Source organism: Arachis hypogaea, chromosome 4, assembly GCF_003086295.3.
Source record: "Arachis hypogaea cultivar Tifrunner chromosome 4, arahy.Tifrunner.gnm2.J5K5, whole genome shotgun sequence".
NCBI classification, from domain to species: domain Eukaryota; kingdom Viridiplantae; phylum Streptophyta; class Magnoliopsida; order Fabales; family Fabaceae; genus Arachis; species Arachis hypogaea.
This window is the reverse complement of record NC_092039.1, coordinates 128,089,894-128,107,981: the sequence shown is the minus strand read 5'-3', so window position 1 is coordinate 128,107,981 and position 18,088 is coordinate 128,089,894. Positions and strand designations below refer to the sequence as shown.

The following is an 18,088-nucleotide window of genomic DNA, read 5'->3' as shown; positions in this document are numbered from 1 at the left end:
AAGTTAGAATTGTGTAAATCTAAATGTGAGGGAGAGAGAAAGAAAAGGAAGGCTAAGAGTTATTATAGGAAAGTTTTATTTCTATCCGTTGAAATTATAGCATATAATCACTATATAAACGTTTGTAGAATTTCAATTCAATCATCATCAACAATAACAACTACATTCATATCTTCTTTTCATATTATTATTATTATTATTTTATTTTATTTCCTTTTCTCTTTAGTAATTATATAGCGAGTGCATTATTGTGAGTAGTGTTCAATTTCATATTACTTTGTAGCTATTAGAAGTCAAAATTCTGCTGCAAACTCAACAATTGGTATCAAGAGCCAACGTTATATTATTCATTATTTGAGTGGTAAAATTCAATTTTGAATATAATGGCTTCTACTAGTAGTAATGTTAAAGTAGGCAAATATGAAATCGAGAAGTTCAATGAAAAAATGATTTTTCCTATTGGAGGATACAGATGAAAAATCTGCTTATATCACAAAAATTACACAAGGCACTGGCAGGAAAAGAGAAAAAGCCGGAGGAAATGAAAGATGAGGATTGGGAAGAATTATATCTTGAGGCGCGGGCTGCAATAATCTTATGCCTTGAGAGGGATGTTGCTGTTTTGGTAAATGAAGAAGCAGCTGCAGCAGGCGTTTGGTTAAAGTTAGAGAGTAACTTCATGACGAAGACTCTAACTAATAGGATCTACTTAAAATCCAAATTGTATACATGCAAGATGGAGGAAGACACCTCAATCCAAGAATATATCAATAAGTTTGATAGGATTATATCAAACTTAAAGGATATAGATGTCAAGGTTGATGATGAAGATCAGGCACTCATATTGTTATTTTCATTACCAAAGTCCTATGAAAATCTAGTACAGACATTGATGCTGGTGGATGACACTCTGACCATGGATGAGACGAGGGCATCACTTTTAGCAGATGATCTACGTAAGGTTGCTACAAGTGTAATGTCATCCTCAAATGGAAGAGAGTATAATGATCAAGCACAAGGATTGTTCACAGCTAGAGGAAGGACTAATGAAAGAGGAAAAGGTAATAAGCGTGGAAAGTCAAGGCCAAAATCTAGACCTCACACGGAGAGAACATGCTTTAAATATGGTGAGCCTGGACATTTCAAAGCAAATTGTCCAAATAAAAGGATAACTTTCAAGAAACAGAACAATGACAACCCAAAAGAAAAGCAAGAAGCAAGCTACGTCTCAAATGATGAGAAAGATTGTTACTCTGTGACAGAACAATCTTATGAAATCTTCGATAAGTGGATTCTTGATTCAGGAGCATCTCACTATATGTGCCCAAATAGGAAGTGGTTTACTACCTATCAAAGCATAAATGGTGGCACAGTTTTAATGGGCAATGATCATGCTTGTAAAACTGTGGGGTTGGGTACTGTAAGAATCAAGATGCATGATGGTGTCGTAAGAACCTTAAAGGATGTGAGACATATTCCAGACTTGCGAAAAAATCTGATCTCCATAGGTTTGTTGGAGAAAAATGGTTGCAAAATAGTTGCAGAAAATGGGGTACTGAAAGTTGTTCGTGGTTCTTTGGTAGTGATGAAAGGAGTTCGTCACGGTAATCTTTATTCTCTTTTGGGGACAACGGTTATAGGTGAGTTAGCAGTTGGAATCAGTGAAAGTAGAGATCAAACAGATTGTACGAGAATATGGCACATGCGGCTTGGACATATGTCAGAGAAAGGTCTATCATTGCTTTGTGGACAAGGTTTGCTGAAGAATATGAAGAAACCACAAATGGAATTTTGTGAGCATTGCGTGTATGGAAAGGCACATAGGGTGAAGTTTTCTACAAGCAAGCACAAAAGCAGAGGGTTGTTAGACTACGTGCATACTAATATTTGGGGCATTGCTAAAGTTACTTCCAAGGGTGGTTCCAGGTATTTTGTTACTTTTGTTGATGATTATTCCAGGTATGTTTGGATTTACTTCCTCAAACATAAGAATGAGGTATTCGACACTTTTAAGCGGTGGAGAGCAATGGTTGAAAATTGAATGGGTAGGAAGTTGAAAACTCTACGATCAGATAATGGCACAGAGTACACGGATGGAGCTTTCAAGGAGTTCTGTGATCGAGAAGGCATTGCAAGACACTGGACAGTTAGAGAAACACCACAACAGAATGGAGTCGCCGAATGAATGAATCGTACGCTACTTGAGAAGGCAAGGTGTATGCGCTCTAATTCCGGGTTAGGCAGAGAATGGTAGGTAGAATCGGTTGCTACAGCTTGCTACATAATGAATCGATCCCCACATTCATCTCTAGATGGAAACACACCTTATAAGGTATGGTCAGGGGAACATGCAGATTACGAGAAACTCAGAATCTTTGGATGCACAACCTATTATCATGTCAAAGATAATAAGCTTGATGATAGAGCTAAGAAGGCAATCTTTTTGGGGTATCCAAGAGGGGTTCAAGGCTATCGCCTTTGGAGTGTAAATGATTCTAAGTTTGTAATTAGCAGAGATGTTACCTTTGATGAACGATCTATGGTAGCTTTGTCTAAAGATGTGGTGCCAGATGATGGTGATGTTGGAAAAACTTCAAATACTCAAGTAGTGGAGATAGAGTCTAAATACCAATAAATAGACTCTAATAATGTTCAGGTGGAGCATCCTAATGCTTCTCGAGATGACGCAAAGGATGAACTTGATCGTGAGGAAATTCAGCAAGAAAATGCACATGCATTACAACAGCAGCAGTAGGATTCTTTGGCATCTACTAGGCCAAAGAGGAATTATAAATTTGTTCAGAAGTTCGGGTCAAACAAGCCTTTGAGACATTATGGGCAGCAAAACTTGGTAGATTATGCACTCTCAGTGGGGGATGATGAGCCGGTCACCTTCAAACATGCTATCAAAGACAAAGATAGAGAGAGTTGGTTGGTCGCTATGGAGGAAGAGATGCAATCTCTTCATAAGAACAAGACATGGGATGTGGTTCCATTGCCCGTGGGAAAGATTGCAATTGGTTGTAAGTGGGTGTATAAAAGAAAAGAAGATCCTACTAAGTCAGATGGTACAAGATTCAAAGCTAGGTTAGTAGCAAAGGATTTGCACAGAAAGAAGGTGTTGATTATAATGAGATATTTTCTCCAGTGGTGAAACACACTTCCATACGGGTGCTTTTAAGTCTTGTCGCTCATGGTGATCTTGAATTGGAACAACTAGACGTGAAGACTGCATTCTTGCACGGTGACTTAGAGGAAGAAATCTATATGTATCAACTTGAGGGTTTCAAGGTTGAGGGTAAAGAAAGTCAGGTATGTCGCTTAAGGAAATCGCTATATGGATTGAAACAATCTCCTCGGCAATGGTATAAGCGATTTGACTCCTTTATGTTAAAATAAGGTTTTTCCAGAAGTAATTATGATTGTTGTGTATATATTCGTACGCTTCCTGGAGGTGATTATATTTATCTTCTATTGTATGTGGATGACATGCTTATTGCCTCTAAGAGCAAGGTGGAGATAGATATGTTAAAGGTTCAACTTGATAAAGAATATGAAACAAAAGATTTGGGTGCTGCACGGAAAATATTAGGCATGGAAATTAAAAGAGAGAGATCAAGCTGAAAATTGTTCTTGAGCCAGAGCGGGTACATTGAGCGTGTTATTGAAAGATTTGAAATGAAAAATGCTAAATCGGTGGTAACGCCGTTGGCTCCACATTTTAGGCTCTCTGGTAAACAATCTCCCACAACAGCAGAAGATAAGTCTTACATGGAAAATGTACCTTATACTAGTGCAGTCGGTAGCCTAATGTATGCTATGGTATGTACACGCCCAGATATTTCACAAGCAGTCAATGTTGTTAGCAGGTTCATGGCAAACCGGGTAAGGCACACTGGGAAGTAGTCAAGTGGATATTAAGATACTTGAAGGGTATCATTGACACATGTTTATGCTTTAGTGGAAAATCATGTCAAATCAGTGGCTTTGTTGATTCTGATTATGCTGGTGATCTAGATAGAAGACGTTCTACGACTGGTTATGTATATAAAATACATGGTGCTCCGGTTAGTTGGCGATCGATGTTACAAGCTACAGTGGCACTATCTACTACAGAAGCTGAGTACATAGCAGTAGCAGAAGGGGTGAAAGAAGCATTGTGGCTAAGAGGTCTTCTAGATGATTTGGGGTTGAAGCAAGATTGCGTGGATCTAAATTGTGATAGTCAAAGTGCAATTTATTTGGCTAAAAATCAGGTTCATCATGCTCGTACCAAGCATATTGATGTTAGATATCACTTCGTGCGTGATGTTATGGAGAAAGGTGACATTTCTCTTGTAAAAGTACACACGGATGAAAATCCCGCTGACATGTTGACTAAAGTGGTATCAGGAAGCAAGTTCCAACACTGTTTGAAATTGCTCAATATTGTTCCATGTTAGGCAGTCATTGTCAAATGATGCAACCGAATACGAATACCATTCTTTGATCGTCCAAAATTTGTGTAGATTTCAAATTATGAACGAGGTGGAGAATTGTGAGGGAGAGAGAAAGAAAAGGAAGGCTAAGAAAAGGAAGGCTAAGAGTTATTATAGGAAAATTTTATTTCTATCCGTTGAAATTATAGCATATAACCAATATATAAACGTTTGTAGAATTTCAATTCAATCATCATCAACAATAACAACTACATTCACATCTTCTTTTCATATTATTATTTTATTTCCTTTTCTCTTTAGTAATTATATAGTGAGTGCATTATTGTGAGTAGTGTTCAATTTCATATTACTTTGTAGCTATTAGAAGTCAAAATTCCGCTGCAAACTCAACACTAAACAATCCTAACTTGAAAACATTAGCAAGAAAAGGACCCGGTGGCAGAGTTTTGGTAAGAAAATCAGCAAGTTGATCATTGGAACGAACTGGCATAAGATGAATGAGACTAGACAAATGCTTTTCACGAACAATGTGGCAGTCCACTTCAATATGTTTAGTTCTTTTATGAAAGATGGGATTATTGGCAATGTGAATGGCTGACTGGTTTTCACATAATAGAGTAATAGATTTTTGAAGCGGCAAACCAATGAAATCCATTAAAAAAGATAACCAACTAGCTTCACAAGTAGCAACAGCAAGAGACCTATATTCAACTTCTGCAGAGGACTTGGCAATGGTGGTTTATTTCTTACTCTTCCAGCTAATGAGAGAGTTCCCAAGTATGAAGCAATAACCGGAAACGGAGCAACGAGTATCGGCACAGGTAGCCCAGTCAGTGTTGGCAAATCCAGTGAGATGCAGATTAGAAGTAGAAGAGAAGAAGAGACCAGTTGCAGGTCGGCCTTTTAAATATCGGAGTATGCGAAAAGCAGCCTGTAGGTGAGAAGTAGTTGCACAATCCAAAAATTGGCTCAAACGTCCCACAGCATAAGAGATATTGGGTCTAGTGTTTGTGAGGTAAAGGAGTCGGCCGATAAGTTGTCTGTAAACAGTGTTGTCTGTTAAAATGGTACCTTATTCCTTTGAGAGTTTTTGACTATAATCAAATGGGGGTAGAGAGAGGCTTGCAATCTAGATAACCAAAATCCCTGAGAAGGTCCATGGGGTACTTCCGCTGATAAATGTGAATTTCAGAGTTAAAGCGTGCTACTTCCATTCCCAAGAAGTATTTGAGATCACCAAGATCCTTTATTTTGAATTTGTCATCCAAATTTGGCTTGATGGAATTGATTTCACCAATGTCATTCCTGGTTAAAAATAAGTCATCAACATATACTAGAATGACAGTGAAGCTTTCAGATTGTTTCTTGATGAAGAGTGAATGATCATAAAAAAACTGCTTATAACCAGCATCCACAAGAGTCTGAGTGAGCTTAATGTTCCATTACCTGCTTGCTTGCTTAAGCCCATATAGAGACTTTTGCAATTTATAAACCAAATCTGGTTGTGATACAGCCAAACCAGGTGGTATCTTCATATAAATTTCCTTGTCCAAATCTTCATGAAGGAACGCAGTATTGACGTCCAGCTGTTTCAAATGCCATTTCTTTGCTGTTGCTAATGCTAACATTACTCGTAGGGTAGTCATTTTGACAACTGGACTAAAAGTATCACCATAATCTACTACTTGCACTTGAGTGAATCCTTTTGCAACTAGCCTCGCTTTGTGCCTCTCTATGGTGCCATCGAGATTGAATTTTACCCGAAAAACCCATTGGCAACCTACAGCCTTCTTGTCTTTTGGGAGTTCAGTGAGACACCAAGTTCTATTTTGATTTAGAGCTTTCAATTCATCTTGTATTGTATTTTTCCAACATTCATGTGCAGCAGCTTCCTCATAAGTGCTAGGTTCTTGATTTGAGGTGATGGCTAGAGAAAGTGACTTATATTTTGGGGTTAGTTTTTCATATGACAAGTGTTGTGAGATAGGATATAAAGAGTTAGAGTTGGCAAAGTTGCTAGAGTGAGCTGTGTGGGTTGTCATACAATGATAGTCATTCAAATAAGCAGGCGATTTCTTGACTCTTTCAGACTTTCTAGTAATGCAGTCATGTGTGATGTCAGAGTGTTGTGATGCAGGTGCATTGTTAGTGTGTGGTGTGGTAATGGGTGCAATAGTGTGTGAGGAAATTGGTGAGTGCATTGAGTTGAGAAATGTTCATTTGAATATGTGAGTGTGGTATGTGTGGGTGATTGCAAATGATGTGTGAATGGTGTATCATATTGAAAAAGGTTCAATGCATTGTGGAGTACTAGTGGGTACCACAGAAATATCAGTGCTAGTGGAATGTAAAAAATGGAAAATGAGTTTCATAAAAAGTTACATTTTTTGATATGAAAATTTTCTTTGATTTTAAATCAACAAGTCGAAAACCTTTTGTTCCTAATTTAAAACCAAGAAAAGCTGTTTTTCTGCCTCTTGGGTCTAATTTTGTTCTTGAATTTGTTAATGTGGAGGCATATGCAAGAGAACCAAATACTTTTAAATATGAAATGTCAGGTAAGTTACCATACAAAAGCTTGTAAGAACTAGCATTATACAGGTTAGTGTTGGGCAGCCTATTAATTAGGTGAATGGTGTGAGCAACTACGTATTGCCAAAAATAATGTGAAATTCCTTATTGAAATAATAGTGTTCTAACAACACCTAAAATATGCTGGTATTTTCTCTCTACAATCCCGTTTTGCTTTGGTGTTTCTACACAAGAAGTTTGATATAAAATTCCAGTTGATGCCAAAAAAATGATTTTAGAGTGCACTCTGTCCCGTTGTCAGTCCTTATACATTTAACTTGTTTTTCAAATTGTACTCTGACAAAATTCACAAAATTAATAACCAATTGTGATGCTTCAGATTTGGTTTTCATAAAAAAAATCCAAGTGAATATGCTCTTGCCATCCACCACAGTACAAAAGTACCTATGTCCTTCATTGGAAAGGACAGAAATAGGACCCCAGATATCCATCCATATGAACTAAGTCAAAACAATCTTTTATTTTAGTTGTACTAAGATTAAAAGATAATTTCTTTTGTTTTGCAAAATGACATGAATCACAAGAAAGTTTTGAAGTAATACAATCTATAAAAGGATAATACTTCTTCAAAAAAATCAATTTATGCATGGGTATGTGTCCTAATCTAAGATGCCAAATGTTGTTGTGCCCTAAGTTGTTCAAACAGTGATATTAATGGTTTGCCCACAAGGGATTAAGAGATGGAGAAAAATAAGTTCTTCTCATTGTTGAAGAGAATGAAAAATTCCCTTAAAAAATATTTGTTGAGTTATTACACCTTATATACTATGTACTCTTTATGTACTCTCACTAACAAATAATTATAATGGTAAATCTATTATTGATAAAAAAATAATCTAGGTAACAGTTATCCTCACCCGTGGAGAAATATTGTTAAAAGAAATTTTTCATTTCATATATACCCGTGGGCTTGTTTATGGCTCACTTAGAATTTATGCGGACTATTTTAGTTTTGACCACGAACATAGAGTATATTCTAGTACATCGCAACGTAATGAGATTCCAGGCTTTCACTCAGTTTTAATTACAGGTATAATGTAGAAGAGAAAAGTTTTAGTTACCTTGACAGTTATGGGCCATCTTTTGGTAGGAATGGATTTGGATTAGTTAACTTTGATTCAGTTATTCAGATATTTACCCCTTTATTTGGGGTCGAGGTAAATTCATATGACCCTACAAGAATATTGCTGCCAAATCCCAACTTGGGACCACCACTCGAAGAATGAACCGATGCAGTTTTCTTTTTTGTTAAATAGCTATGTTAAATGCTCTTTTTTTGTTGTTTGATTTTCATTGTATATATCTAATCCCCTAACTTGCTTTATGGAGAAGTTGTGAAATAGCTGTGCTAATGCTCTCTTTTTTGTCATTTGATTTTCATTGTATATATCCAATTAAACTATGCATCCAATTTCATTGTTACCTAATTTATTTCTTTATTAATAATATTAATAATAGGCTTATCATTGTAATTATTTGTTAGTGAGAGTACATAAAGAGTACATAGTATATAAGGTGTAATAACTCAACAAATATTTTCTAAGAAAATTTTTCATTCTCTTCAACAGAGAAGAACTTATTTTTCTCCTTAAACAAATATGTACTCTTTATGTACTATAACTAACAAATAATTATAATGGTAAGTCTATTATTGATAAAAAAAATAATTTAGGTAACAGTATAAAATCTAATAGCAAAAACTATACAAATAAACAAATTAAAATAAAATAATATATAAAATTATAAATAATACGACAAAAAAATATTCTAATATAAATCTGAAAAAATACGACATCAACAAGAAACTTAAAAAAGTTATAATAATCAACAAGAAGAAATTTAATAAATCCAATAAGAAACAATTATTATTTGAACAACCATTAACAATACATAAGAAAACTTGAGTCACCAATCTTGGTGAGGGTAACTGTTATTTTTATTAATAATAGGCTTACCATTGTAATTATTTATTAGTGAAAGTACATAAAGAGTACATAGTATATAAGATGTCTTCATTCTCTATTTCTGTATTAGGCTCTCATTGTGCCTTCGTTCTCTATTTCAGTATTAAAATGATGAAAGAGAGTTTAATACAAAAATAGAGAACGAATGCACAATAAGAGCCTAATAGAAAAATAGAGAACGAAGGCTCAGAATCATTTGTCACCAATCCTCGTAAAAGGTAATAACTCCACTATGGTGAGAACCCACGCACCTCTTACTCTCAACTTTTTAATCAAAAAGTAAAATAACCAAAAAGTTACATATGCATATTTATATTAGTAGGAGAAGGGAAACTTTCAGAAGTTGGGCGATGTGGGACTAACTCCACCACCTCTTTAAAATGCCCTTCGATGTAGGGCCAACTCCATCACTTCTTCATGCAATAATAGGCTTATCATTATAATTATTTGTTAGTGAGAGTACATAAAGAGTACATATTTATTTAGGGAGAAAAATAAGTTCTTCTCATTATTGAAGAGAATGAAAAATTTCCTTAAAAAATATTGGTTGAGTTAATAACCCGGTGAGAACCTACGCATCTCTTATTCTCAACTTTTTAATCAAAAAGTAAAATAGCCAAAAAGTCTACCTCTTACTCTCAATTTTTTAATCAAAAAGTAAAATAATCAAAAAATTACATATGAACAACCATTAATACATAAGAAAGATATTTAACTATTGCTCTAAAAATAACCAGAACTAAATAAAAAAATTTATTTATGATATAATTACATTAATTAACCTATTTTTTCTTTTTTACTCTTTAAGTATCCTGTATGCAACACGCTTTACTTGCTTCGGTGGAAGCAAGAATTAACATATGGAGGCTCCAACATCAGCCTCCACTTCTAAAATGTATGATGTCTGTGACGAATTTTATCTACAAGTACAGTAGAATGTGTTCTACATGGAATGTAGATTCAAATCGTGGATTGCCTGTTCACTATGGATTAAATGCTTTGGTTACATACAAACTTTTATGTATTAAAGAAGGTGAAACACCTGTTTTTCAGGTATTGAAATTTTAATTTTTATATTTATTTTTTTTGTCCATTTTATTTATAATAATATCTATATTTTTTTTTCAGCCTAACATTGAATCCGGGCTTGGTGGACTGTTGGTTTTATATGATAAAAAATTAGTGGATATGCGAGAAATATTGTTAAAAGAAATTTTTCATTTCATATATACCTGTGGGCTTGTTTATGGCTCACTTAGGATTTATGCGGACTATTTTAGTTTTGACTACGAACATAGAGTATATTCTAGTACATCGCAACGTAATGAGATTCCAGGCTTTCACTCAGTTTTAATTACAAGTATAATGTAGAAGAGAAAAGTTTTAGTTACCTTAACAGTTATGGGCCATCTTTTGGTAGGAATAGATTTGGATTAGTTAACTTTGATTCAGTTATTCAGATATTTACCCCTTTATTTGGGGTCGAGGTAAATTCATATGACCCTACAAGAGTATTGCTAACTTGGGACCACCACCCGAGGAATGAACTGATGCAGTTTTCTTTTTTGTTAAATAGCTATGTTAAATGCTCTTTTTTTGTTGTTTGATTTTCATTGTATATATCCAATCCCCTAACTTGCTTTATGGAGGAGTTGTGAAATAGCTATGCTAATGCTCTCTTTTTTGTCATTTGATTTTCATTGTATATATCCAATTAAACTATGCATCCAATTTCATTGTATATATCGAATCCCCTAACTGCTTTATGGAGGAGGAAAGTTCGCAAAAGAATAAACAAAGACAAAAATAATAATCAACAATAATAATGAGTCATGAGTTTGTTGGTGACTTGGCATTTATCCACATAACTTTTATAATATTTATAGAAATCTAAAATCTATAATCTATAATAATTGCTTATTTGTGAGTTTTTTTATTTTATTTATTTTAAAAAGAAAGCTGAAAATAACTTTCATTTAAATTCTGGGATGGAGCTTTAAAAGAAGTTAGCACACCTTTTTTTTCGTTTGAATAAGAATAGATGAGCTAAAGAAATAAAAAATTGATAGGACCTTGTCCCCACATTTTGTATTATCCTTCTCCTCATCTAATGAAATTCTTTTTTTTTTTTTAATAAAAAAAATTGTTTTAGAACTGAAGATGGGGAAGGGCTATAAATGTAACATGTTCTATATTCCAAAATAATGTTAATTGATCCATGGATATTTTCCTTTTACCAACTTGTTACTTTTCAGGGCATATCTTTGAGTCAATTTTCTTTATCTATCAAAGACTAATACTGTTTTTCCTCTTATTTTTATTCCATGTTGCACCATGTGCTGCTAAAAGTTTTGCCAAAATGAGAGGTGAGGTTACCCCTTTTGAAGTTCATACTATGGTACAGTTTTTCAGCTATCAATGATGATTTAATATATTTATCATGCAAATTATGCTTGCCGACTATGATTCCCCCCCCCCCCTGTTTTGCCTGTTAAGCTATAATGATCATCTATTTGATGAGTATTTGCATGATTTATCACAGGCATAATTGTGATGGCAGAAGTGGATGTGCCTGGTCATGCAGAATCATGGTATAAAAACATTTTCTGATACCTTAAGTGCAGCTTGATAGTATGATAGTAATTGGCTTTATTATTGTTACACAGTAAGAGCATTGAATTTCATATACTTTTTATAGCTCATTGTAATTACTTCAAGTTTTGAAAGACAATAGTTTACCATAGAGAAGTTGATGATTATAGTTTGAAAAATGCAATATATAATTACATTAAGTCCTTCATCGGAAAATTAGATGTTGATTGACGGTATTTAGCTCAATGTATCCTCGAAGCAGTGCTATGGTTTGACATTGAATTCACAATTTTGTTTGTCATAGTGAGGAGTTGCTAAGTTTTTTTCCCCTTCCATATTTGCTTGGTCAGATTGTTACCTTGAAATCAAGAAGACAAAAGCCACATGTTAAGCATATTTTTGGCTTCATGAACATTAAGTACCTCCATAGTAGTGCTTGATGACATTCTTAAACTAGCTGTTACCTTATAGTTGAAATAGTTCAATTAATTATAATTTGTTCTGGTTTTTTGTTACTTCTTAATTTGTTCTTGATGGTTACCTTGTTAAGTGCTCGATAGTCGATGCACAGTCTCAATGAACCATCATGTTTCTTTTGGAATAAGACTGGTGCGCCATAAGGTGCCTTCGATGGACGGATGAACCCAGCATCTAGCAAATCCTTGAGTTGCTTCTTCAACTCCTCGAGTTCTGGCGGTACCATCCTATAAGGTGTTGAAGCGGGCGGCTTTGCTCCTGACTCCAATTCAATCTTATGGTCCACCTTCCTCCTAGGTGGTAGTTGTTTTGGCAACTCGGGAGGCATCACATCCTTATTTTTTTCAAGGACTTCCTTGATTTTGGGAGGAACGTCTTCTCTTTCGGATATTGACTCCTCTTGTAATAGAGCCAAATATGTAATCTCTCCCTTCCTGAACCCTTTCTTGAGTTGCATAGCAGAAAGTATCGGTGGTCCGCCAACTTTAGAGACTGTAGGGACCATGCATGGAGACCCTTTCTCCATGACGCATACTACGTCGTAGTATGGCATATGTATTATATTTGCCTTCCTTTGCAAATCGAGCCCGATTACTATTTTAAAATCGTCCATGGGTGCTACTGAGAAATCCACAAGGCCCTTCCAAGAACCAAGAGTCATCTCTGCCCCTTTTGCTACTCCCTTAAGGGGTTCACCCTTGGTATTCACGGGTTTGAACCAACCATTCTTTTCGGTGATCTTCAACCCAAGCCTTTTTGCTTCATCAGGCGTGATAAAGTTGTGTGTAGCACCAGTGTCGATCATAGCCATGACGGGTTTTTCATTGATAAAGGCCTTAACATACATCAAGCCTTTCTTTTCTACGGTGCTTTCCTCTTTGCCCTTCACAGAATTCATGAGTTGGATAGATCAAACACACTCGTTTACTTGAGTTTGGGCCTCTCGTTCCTCGGTGATAGATGCCAGAGTCCCTAGCTTGGGGCAGTCCTTCATTTGGTGTGGTCCCTTGCACACGAAGCATCCTCCTTTGGGCACGAAAGCCTTCTTCTTTTCCTCGTACTTTTTCTTTGAAGAGTATTTTTCTTCCTTCTTGATTGAGAAACTCTTCCCCTTGTCTCCCCCACCTTTAGTAGAACTAGGCTTGGAGGAAGACTTGGGTTTTAGAGTCTCCCCTATGATACTCAATGAGTGATTCGGCCACCACGATGGCCTCGTCGACATCTTTAACATTCCTTCTTTTTAGTTCTTGCTTTGCCCAAGGTTGGAGTCCATTAATGAAGAAGAACAATGCATCCTCTGATGCTAAGTTGGGGATTTGAAGCGTGAGAGTAGTGAACTCCTTTACGTAGTCACTAATTGTACTCTTGTGCTTCAACTCCCTCAACTTCTTCATTGCTTCATAAACCACATTCTCAGTGAAGAATTGTCTTTTCAATTCCCTTTTGAAATCTTCCCATGTGGCTATGTTGCAAGTACCCTTCTCCATATATACGCATTTTCTCCTCCACCACAAAGTAGCATTATCAGAAAGGTATAGAGCTGTAGTGCGTACCTTTATTGCTTCTTCGACCACCCCTTGACCTTCGAAGTACCTCTCCATTTGCCATAGGAAGTTTTCAACCTCGCGAGCGTCCCTTACACCCTTGAACTCCTTTGGCTTGGGGAGATCAATCTTTGTCGTCTTCCTTAAAATGGTTGGTCGAGATTTTGCCTCCTCGAACCAAACTCGAACTTCCTCAAATAGCTTTAAGGAATTCTCAAGCTTCTCTTTGATTTGGAGCATGTTTTCTTTGAAAGCATCTAGTTCTCCTAACTCGTGAGCCTCGAGGGGCTCCTTATCATGTTCTATCATTTGGAAACGCTCATCCATAGAGGATAGAACATTCTCCAACACAGAAACTCTCTCTTCTAAGAAGTTAGAGTCCTTACCTCTAGGCTCACTTGAAGAACAGACCTTCTTGCCTCCCCATTGAGAAGGAATAGCATTCCTTCCCCTTTGAGACTCAACATGCTCTATGGTGATACTAGAAGCCATACCCACAACCCACTTGTGCTCCCTCTCGAATCTTGCTTTGATGACAAATTGTCACGGCCTTGGACACACTTCAACACTACCGTGCTAGTACTCGGACTTACTCAACCTCTTGAACTAAGACCAAATCAGCCTAACTCTCAATATTTAGCAAGAAAGCTAAGAATACAAGAGAACACAAGAGAAAGGAAGCTTTGGTGGAATAACACTTTATTGCTCGAGTGTTTGTTACAAATGATTTACACACATTCCCACTAACTCTCACCTCCTATTTATAGCCATCCACCTCCTCAATGGATGGTTAAAATTAAATCTAATCAACGGCCTAGATTAATCATCTAGAACCTTCTTTACAAATATTCATCATACCACAACTTTCTAAATACTTCTAGATTCTTTCATACTACTCTTTATACTCCTATATACATCCACACTCTTCTATAATACTCTATGGCCTTCCAGAGTATTCTAGAACCTTTTAGAGTATTCCGGGACCTTCTAAGACATTCTAGAACGTTTCGGAACCATCTAGAGCATTCTCAAAGACTCTAAAAAACTTTACAAACACTGTTAAATTTAGCTTTCTAAAATTTACCGTGACAAAATACACAACGTGAGTTTCAATCTATTATCCCACATAAGAAGACAAAAGTTTAGGCTAACTTTTTTTTTTTTTTGAAATAGACAAACATGACCTGTTTTTTATTGGTGTAGAGAAGTTGAGTGTTTTTTACTTTTGTTAATGTAGATATAAGAATTTTGAAGATCATATTTCATAATAAATTTTACAAAATAATAAAAAAATTTATTAATACAAATCTGATCTTTAGATTTATGATTTTAAAAAAATAAAAAATTATAAACATAAATTTGATTTTCATATTTTTTTTTAATTTAAAATTTGATAATCAAATTTTTTCTACTTTTCTTTTACAATTTTATGATACATTCTTTATTTTTATGATACAATAAAACACTCATTTTTATCAAATATTAAAAATAAAAAGTAAAAATATCGTCATAAATAATTCTTGTATAAAAAAATTAAACAATAAATCATTTTATTTTATTTTAGTTGTAATTTAACGTTGTAGTTATGTACTTAATTATGTTATATTTAAATAAAAATGTTAGAGAATTAGTAGAATTTATTATTTTTCATTTTTTGTCAATAGTTAGTCATCAAAATTTAAAGTATAGACTAAAAATATATTATAAGATTATTAAACTAAAAAAATTAGATTAATAACTAAAAATAATAATAAAAAATAATAACCTCAGCTAATTCTCTAGTATATTTCATATTTAAATGCATATACTCTTTTTTCTTTAATTATTCAATATAGAATATTTATTTATGTCGGCATAAAAAACTAAGGGAGTACAAGTAATCAATTTCACAAGAGAATGTTTCTTTGTGTGATTATGTCTAACTTTTCTATTTTTTCTGTCTCAAAATTATTAGCCTTAAAAGAGTTGACTTTTAGTTATGGAAATGAGTTCACTTTCAAAAAGCATCTATGGCTTCTTTTTTTCCTATAGTAGTTTGCAAATGCAAGCAAAGCAAATGACAAATCAACCATCAATTATGCCTTTAGTTCGAAATGGAAGAATAATTCATATAGAAACTAGTATTTCATGTTTGATATTAAAAAATGCAGCAAAAATTTATCATAATTTATTACTTAACGAAAATGTACATACATGAGAGAATCTATATACTACATCATGTTGGAGATTAACGTTAAAATTTTCAACTCACAGATTATAAACTAAGATGCAAATTCAATCTTAATCCTTGTTCAGTACTATTAAGTTGACCACCACCACGGTTACCATTACTGTCAAGACTATCAAATCTTGACAGATATTGGTAACGGTGGTGGTGTAACAAATTTGTTGTGATCATGTGAGATTCTTCAAAGTAGATTTCGTCGTCACCACCACCACCATAGACACGACTTACAGGGGGAGCCATGGCTCCTCCTGAATGGTATGCATTATCACCAAAGCTGGTGGGTGTGCCACCACCACTTGTATAATAGAACCATGAAGATGCCTGAGAAGAAGGTTGTGGCGGCGGCACACCGGCACCACCACCAACAGCTAGAAGATGTGGCACCTGTGATGATGACATGATTGTGCTTTGAAAGTGTGAAGCAACAAAGCCACGTGCAGCTTGCATTTGAGCACGTTTCAGGAGCTGCCTCTCTTTCTTGTGTGCATTTTGGTGCCCACCAAGTGCTTGTGAATTTGCAAACTCTCTACAACAATACTGGCACTCATATTTTCTTGCATCCCTTGATGATGATGGTGATGAGTTATTAAAAGGGTCATCAAAAGAACAATTATCTTGTTCAGATTTCTGTGGTGGTGATGGTGATTGATTCATCAAACATGGTTGTTCTTTTTTATGAGTAGTAGTAGTAGTAGTGTTTTGATCTTTATTTGAGATCTTGTGATGAATGTTGATGCCAAAGAGCTTCAAAGATGGTGGGGTGGTAGGGGTGTTTGTGTTGGAATTTGCATGGTATTCAACAACTTCAGCCATATATGATCAATGAAGAAAGAGAGAAATTAATTAAAGCTACCAAGCAAAAAGATAGATATGCACCAAAGTTTATGTGATTTAGTGAATATGTGTGTGTGTGTGATTGAGGTATATAGAAAGTAGCTGTTGGGTGTGGTGGTCTTTATAAAAGAACAGTTTGAAAAGCATGCTAGGAAACAGGAAAACATAATCATATGAAAGCTAAACTAGAGTTTGTTGGGAAAATTCAAAATAAAGGGGAGAAGAAATAAAAAAAGGTATCAGATTTTGTTTAATAATGGAGAGAAGCAAAGTGTACCTTAATATTATTGCATTTTGTTTTTCAATTTTTTTTATTGTTCACGATATCTCCCAACTCGACAGGTTAAAGATTAATTCGTTGCGGATCGGATCTCTATTTAAAGGTCTGCTGCTGGTTAATAGATTGTTGCATGCACAAGGAGGAATTCGAACATCCGACACTTGCTTAAGCGAACGAACAAGGTGATTATTCGATTAACTCAAGTTGATTTTTTAGAATTTTATTTAATAATGTGCAAGGAGGAATGGTTGGACGATGATCAAAAGAGCGGAAAAAAATCAACTTAAAAATTAATAATTTAATGTGTCATTCTAAAATAAAAATTTTGAAAACGATATTTTAGTAGTTCGTTTTGGTATTTTTCAATGATGATTTTGAGTTGTGGGAACACATACTGTAGCTATAATGTTTATTATTATGTTATTAATTAGGTTTATATAAAACACATAACTGATGAATAAGTTTAAGTGCATCATGATACCTTAGATTTAATTTCTTAAAAAGATACAAATTGTATGTCTTGCTTTTGATTTTAATTTCTTTTGGATTTTAGCAGAAAGAAGAGAAGCTCAATCTTACAATGAAGTCCTAAAATTGGTCATTGGTATAAAACCAAGGGAATACTAGAAAAATAAATATAAGTCTAATTATAACTGAGGGCGGTTTACAGATAAAACAAAAGGGTATCTGCTTCTTTGGTTTAAAATGCTAGATACGTTTGTAATCTAGCTGAAGAACATATGTGTATATATAATAATATATATTATCATCTCTGAATTATTGGGCCAAAATAATAGATCAGCTCAATTAGATAAAGTGGGGGGTTTTGTATAATATTAGCTTAAATACATGAAATCCTAGCTGGCGTGTGATATAATATATTGCAACATATATATAACTCTTGGTAACTTTTCTTAGAAAAAATAAAAAAAATATTTCTTTTTAAATAAAAGATTTTGGATCAGTAATTTTTAATATTTTTAGTTATTATTTATTTAGTATAAATATCAAATTATTTTTAATAAATAAATTTTAGAATTAAGTACGATTTTAGTTTTTAAGGTATAGGTTAAAAAAAATTTTTGTTCCTAACCTTTTTTTGCATATAAAATTATTTTTAAGATTTAAAATCAAGTTTT

At 34.5% G+C, this 18,088-nt stretch overlaps 1 protein-coding gene and 1 long non-coding RNA gene across 2 annotated transcripts; one reads left to right on the top strand and one right to left on the bottom strand.

Moving 5' to 3' along the window:
• Positions 1-10,932: 10,932 nt before the first annotated feature.
• Positions 10,933-17,348, top strand: LOC140184012 (uncharacterized). Its single transcript, XR_011880672.1, has 3 exons — positions 10,933-11,361; positions 11,538-11,586; positions 17,012-17,348. It is a non-coding gene; the product is annotated as an uncharacterized lncRNA (long non-coding RNA).
• Positions 15,754-16,897, bottom strand: LOC112744949 (uncharacterized). Its single transcript, XM_072234220.1, has one exon. The coding sequence runs from the start codon at positions 16,646-16,648 to the stop codon at positions 15,863-15,865; it is 786 nt and encodes a 261-aa protein (XP_072090321.1). The 5' UTR covers positions 16,649-16,897; the 3' UTR covers positions 15,754-15,862.
• Positions 17,349-18,088: the final 740 nt, after the last annotated feature.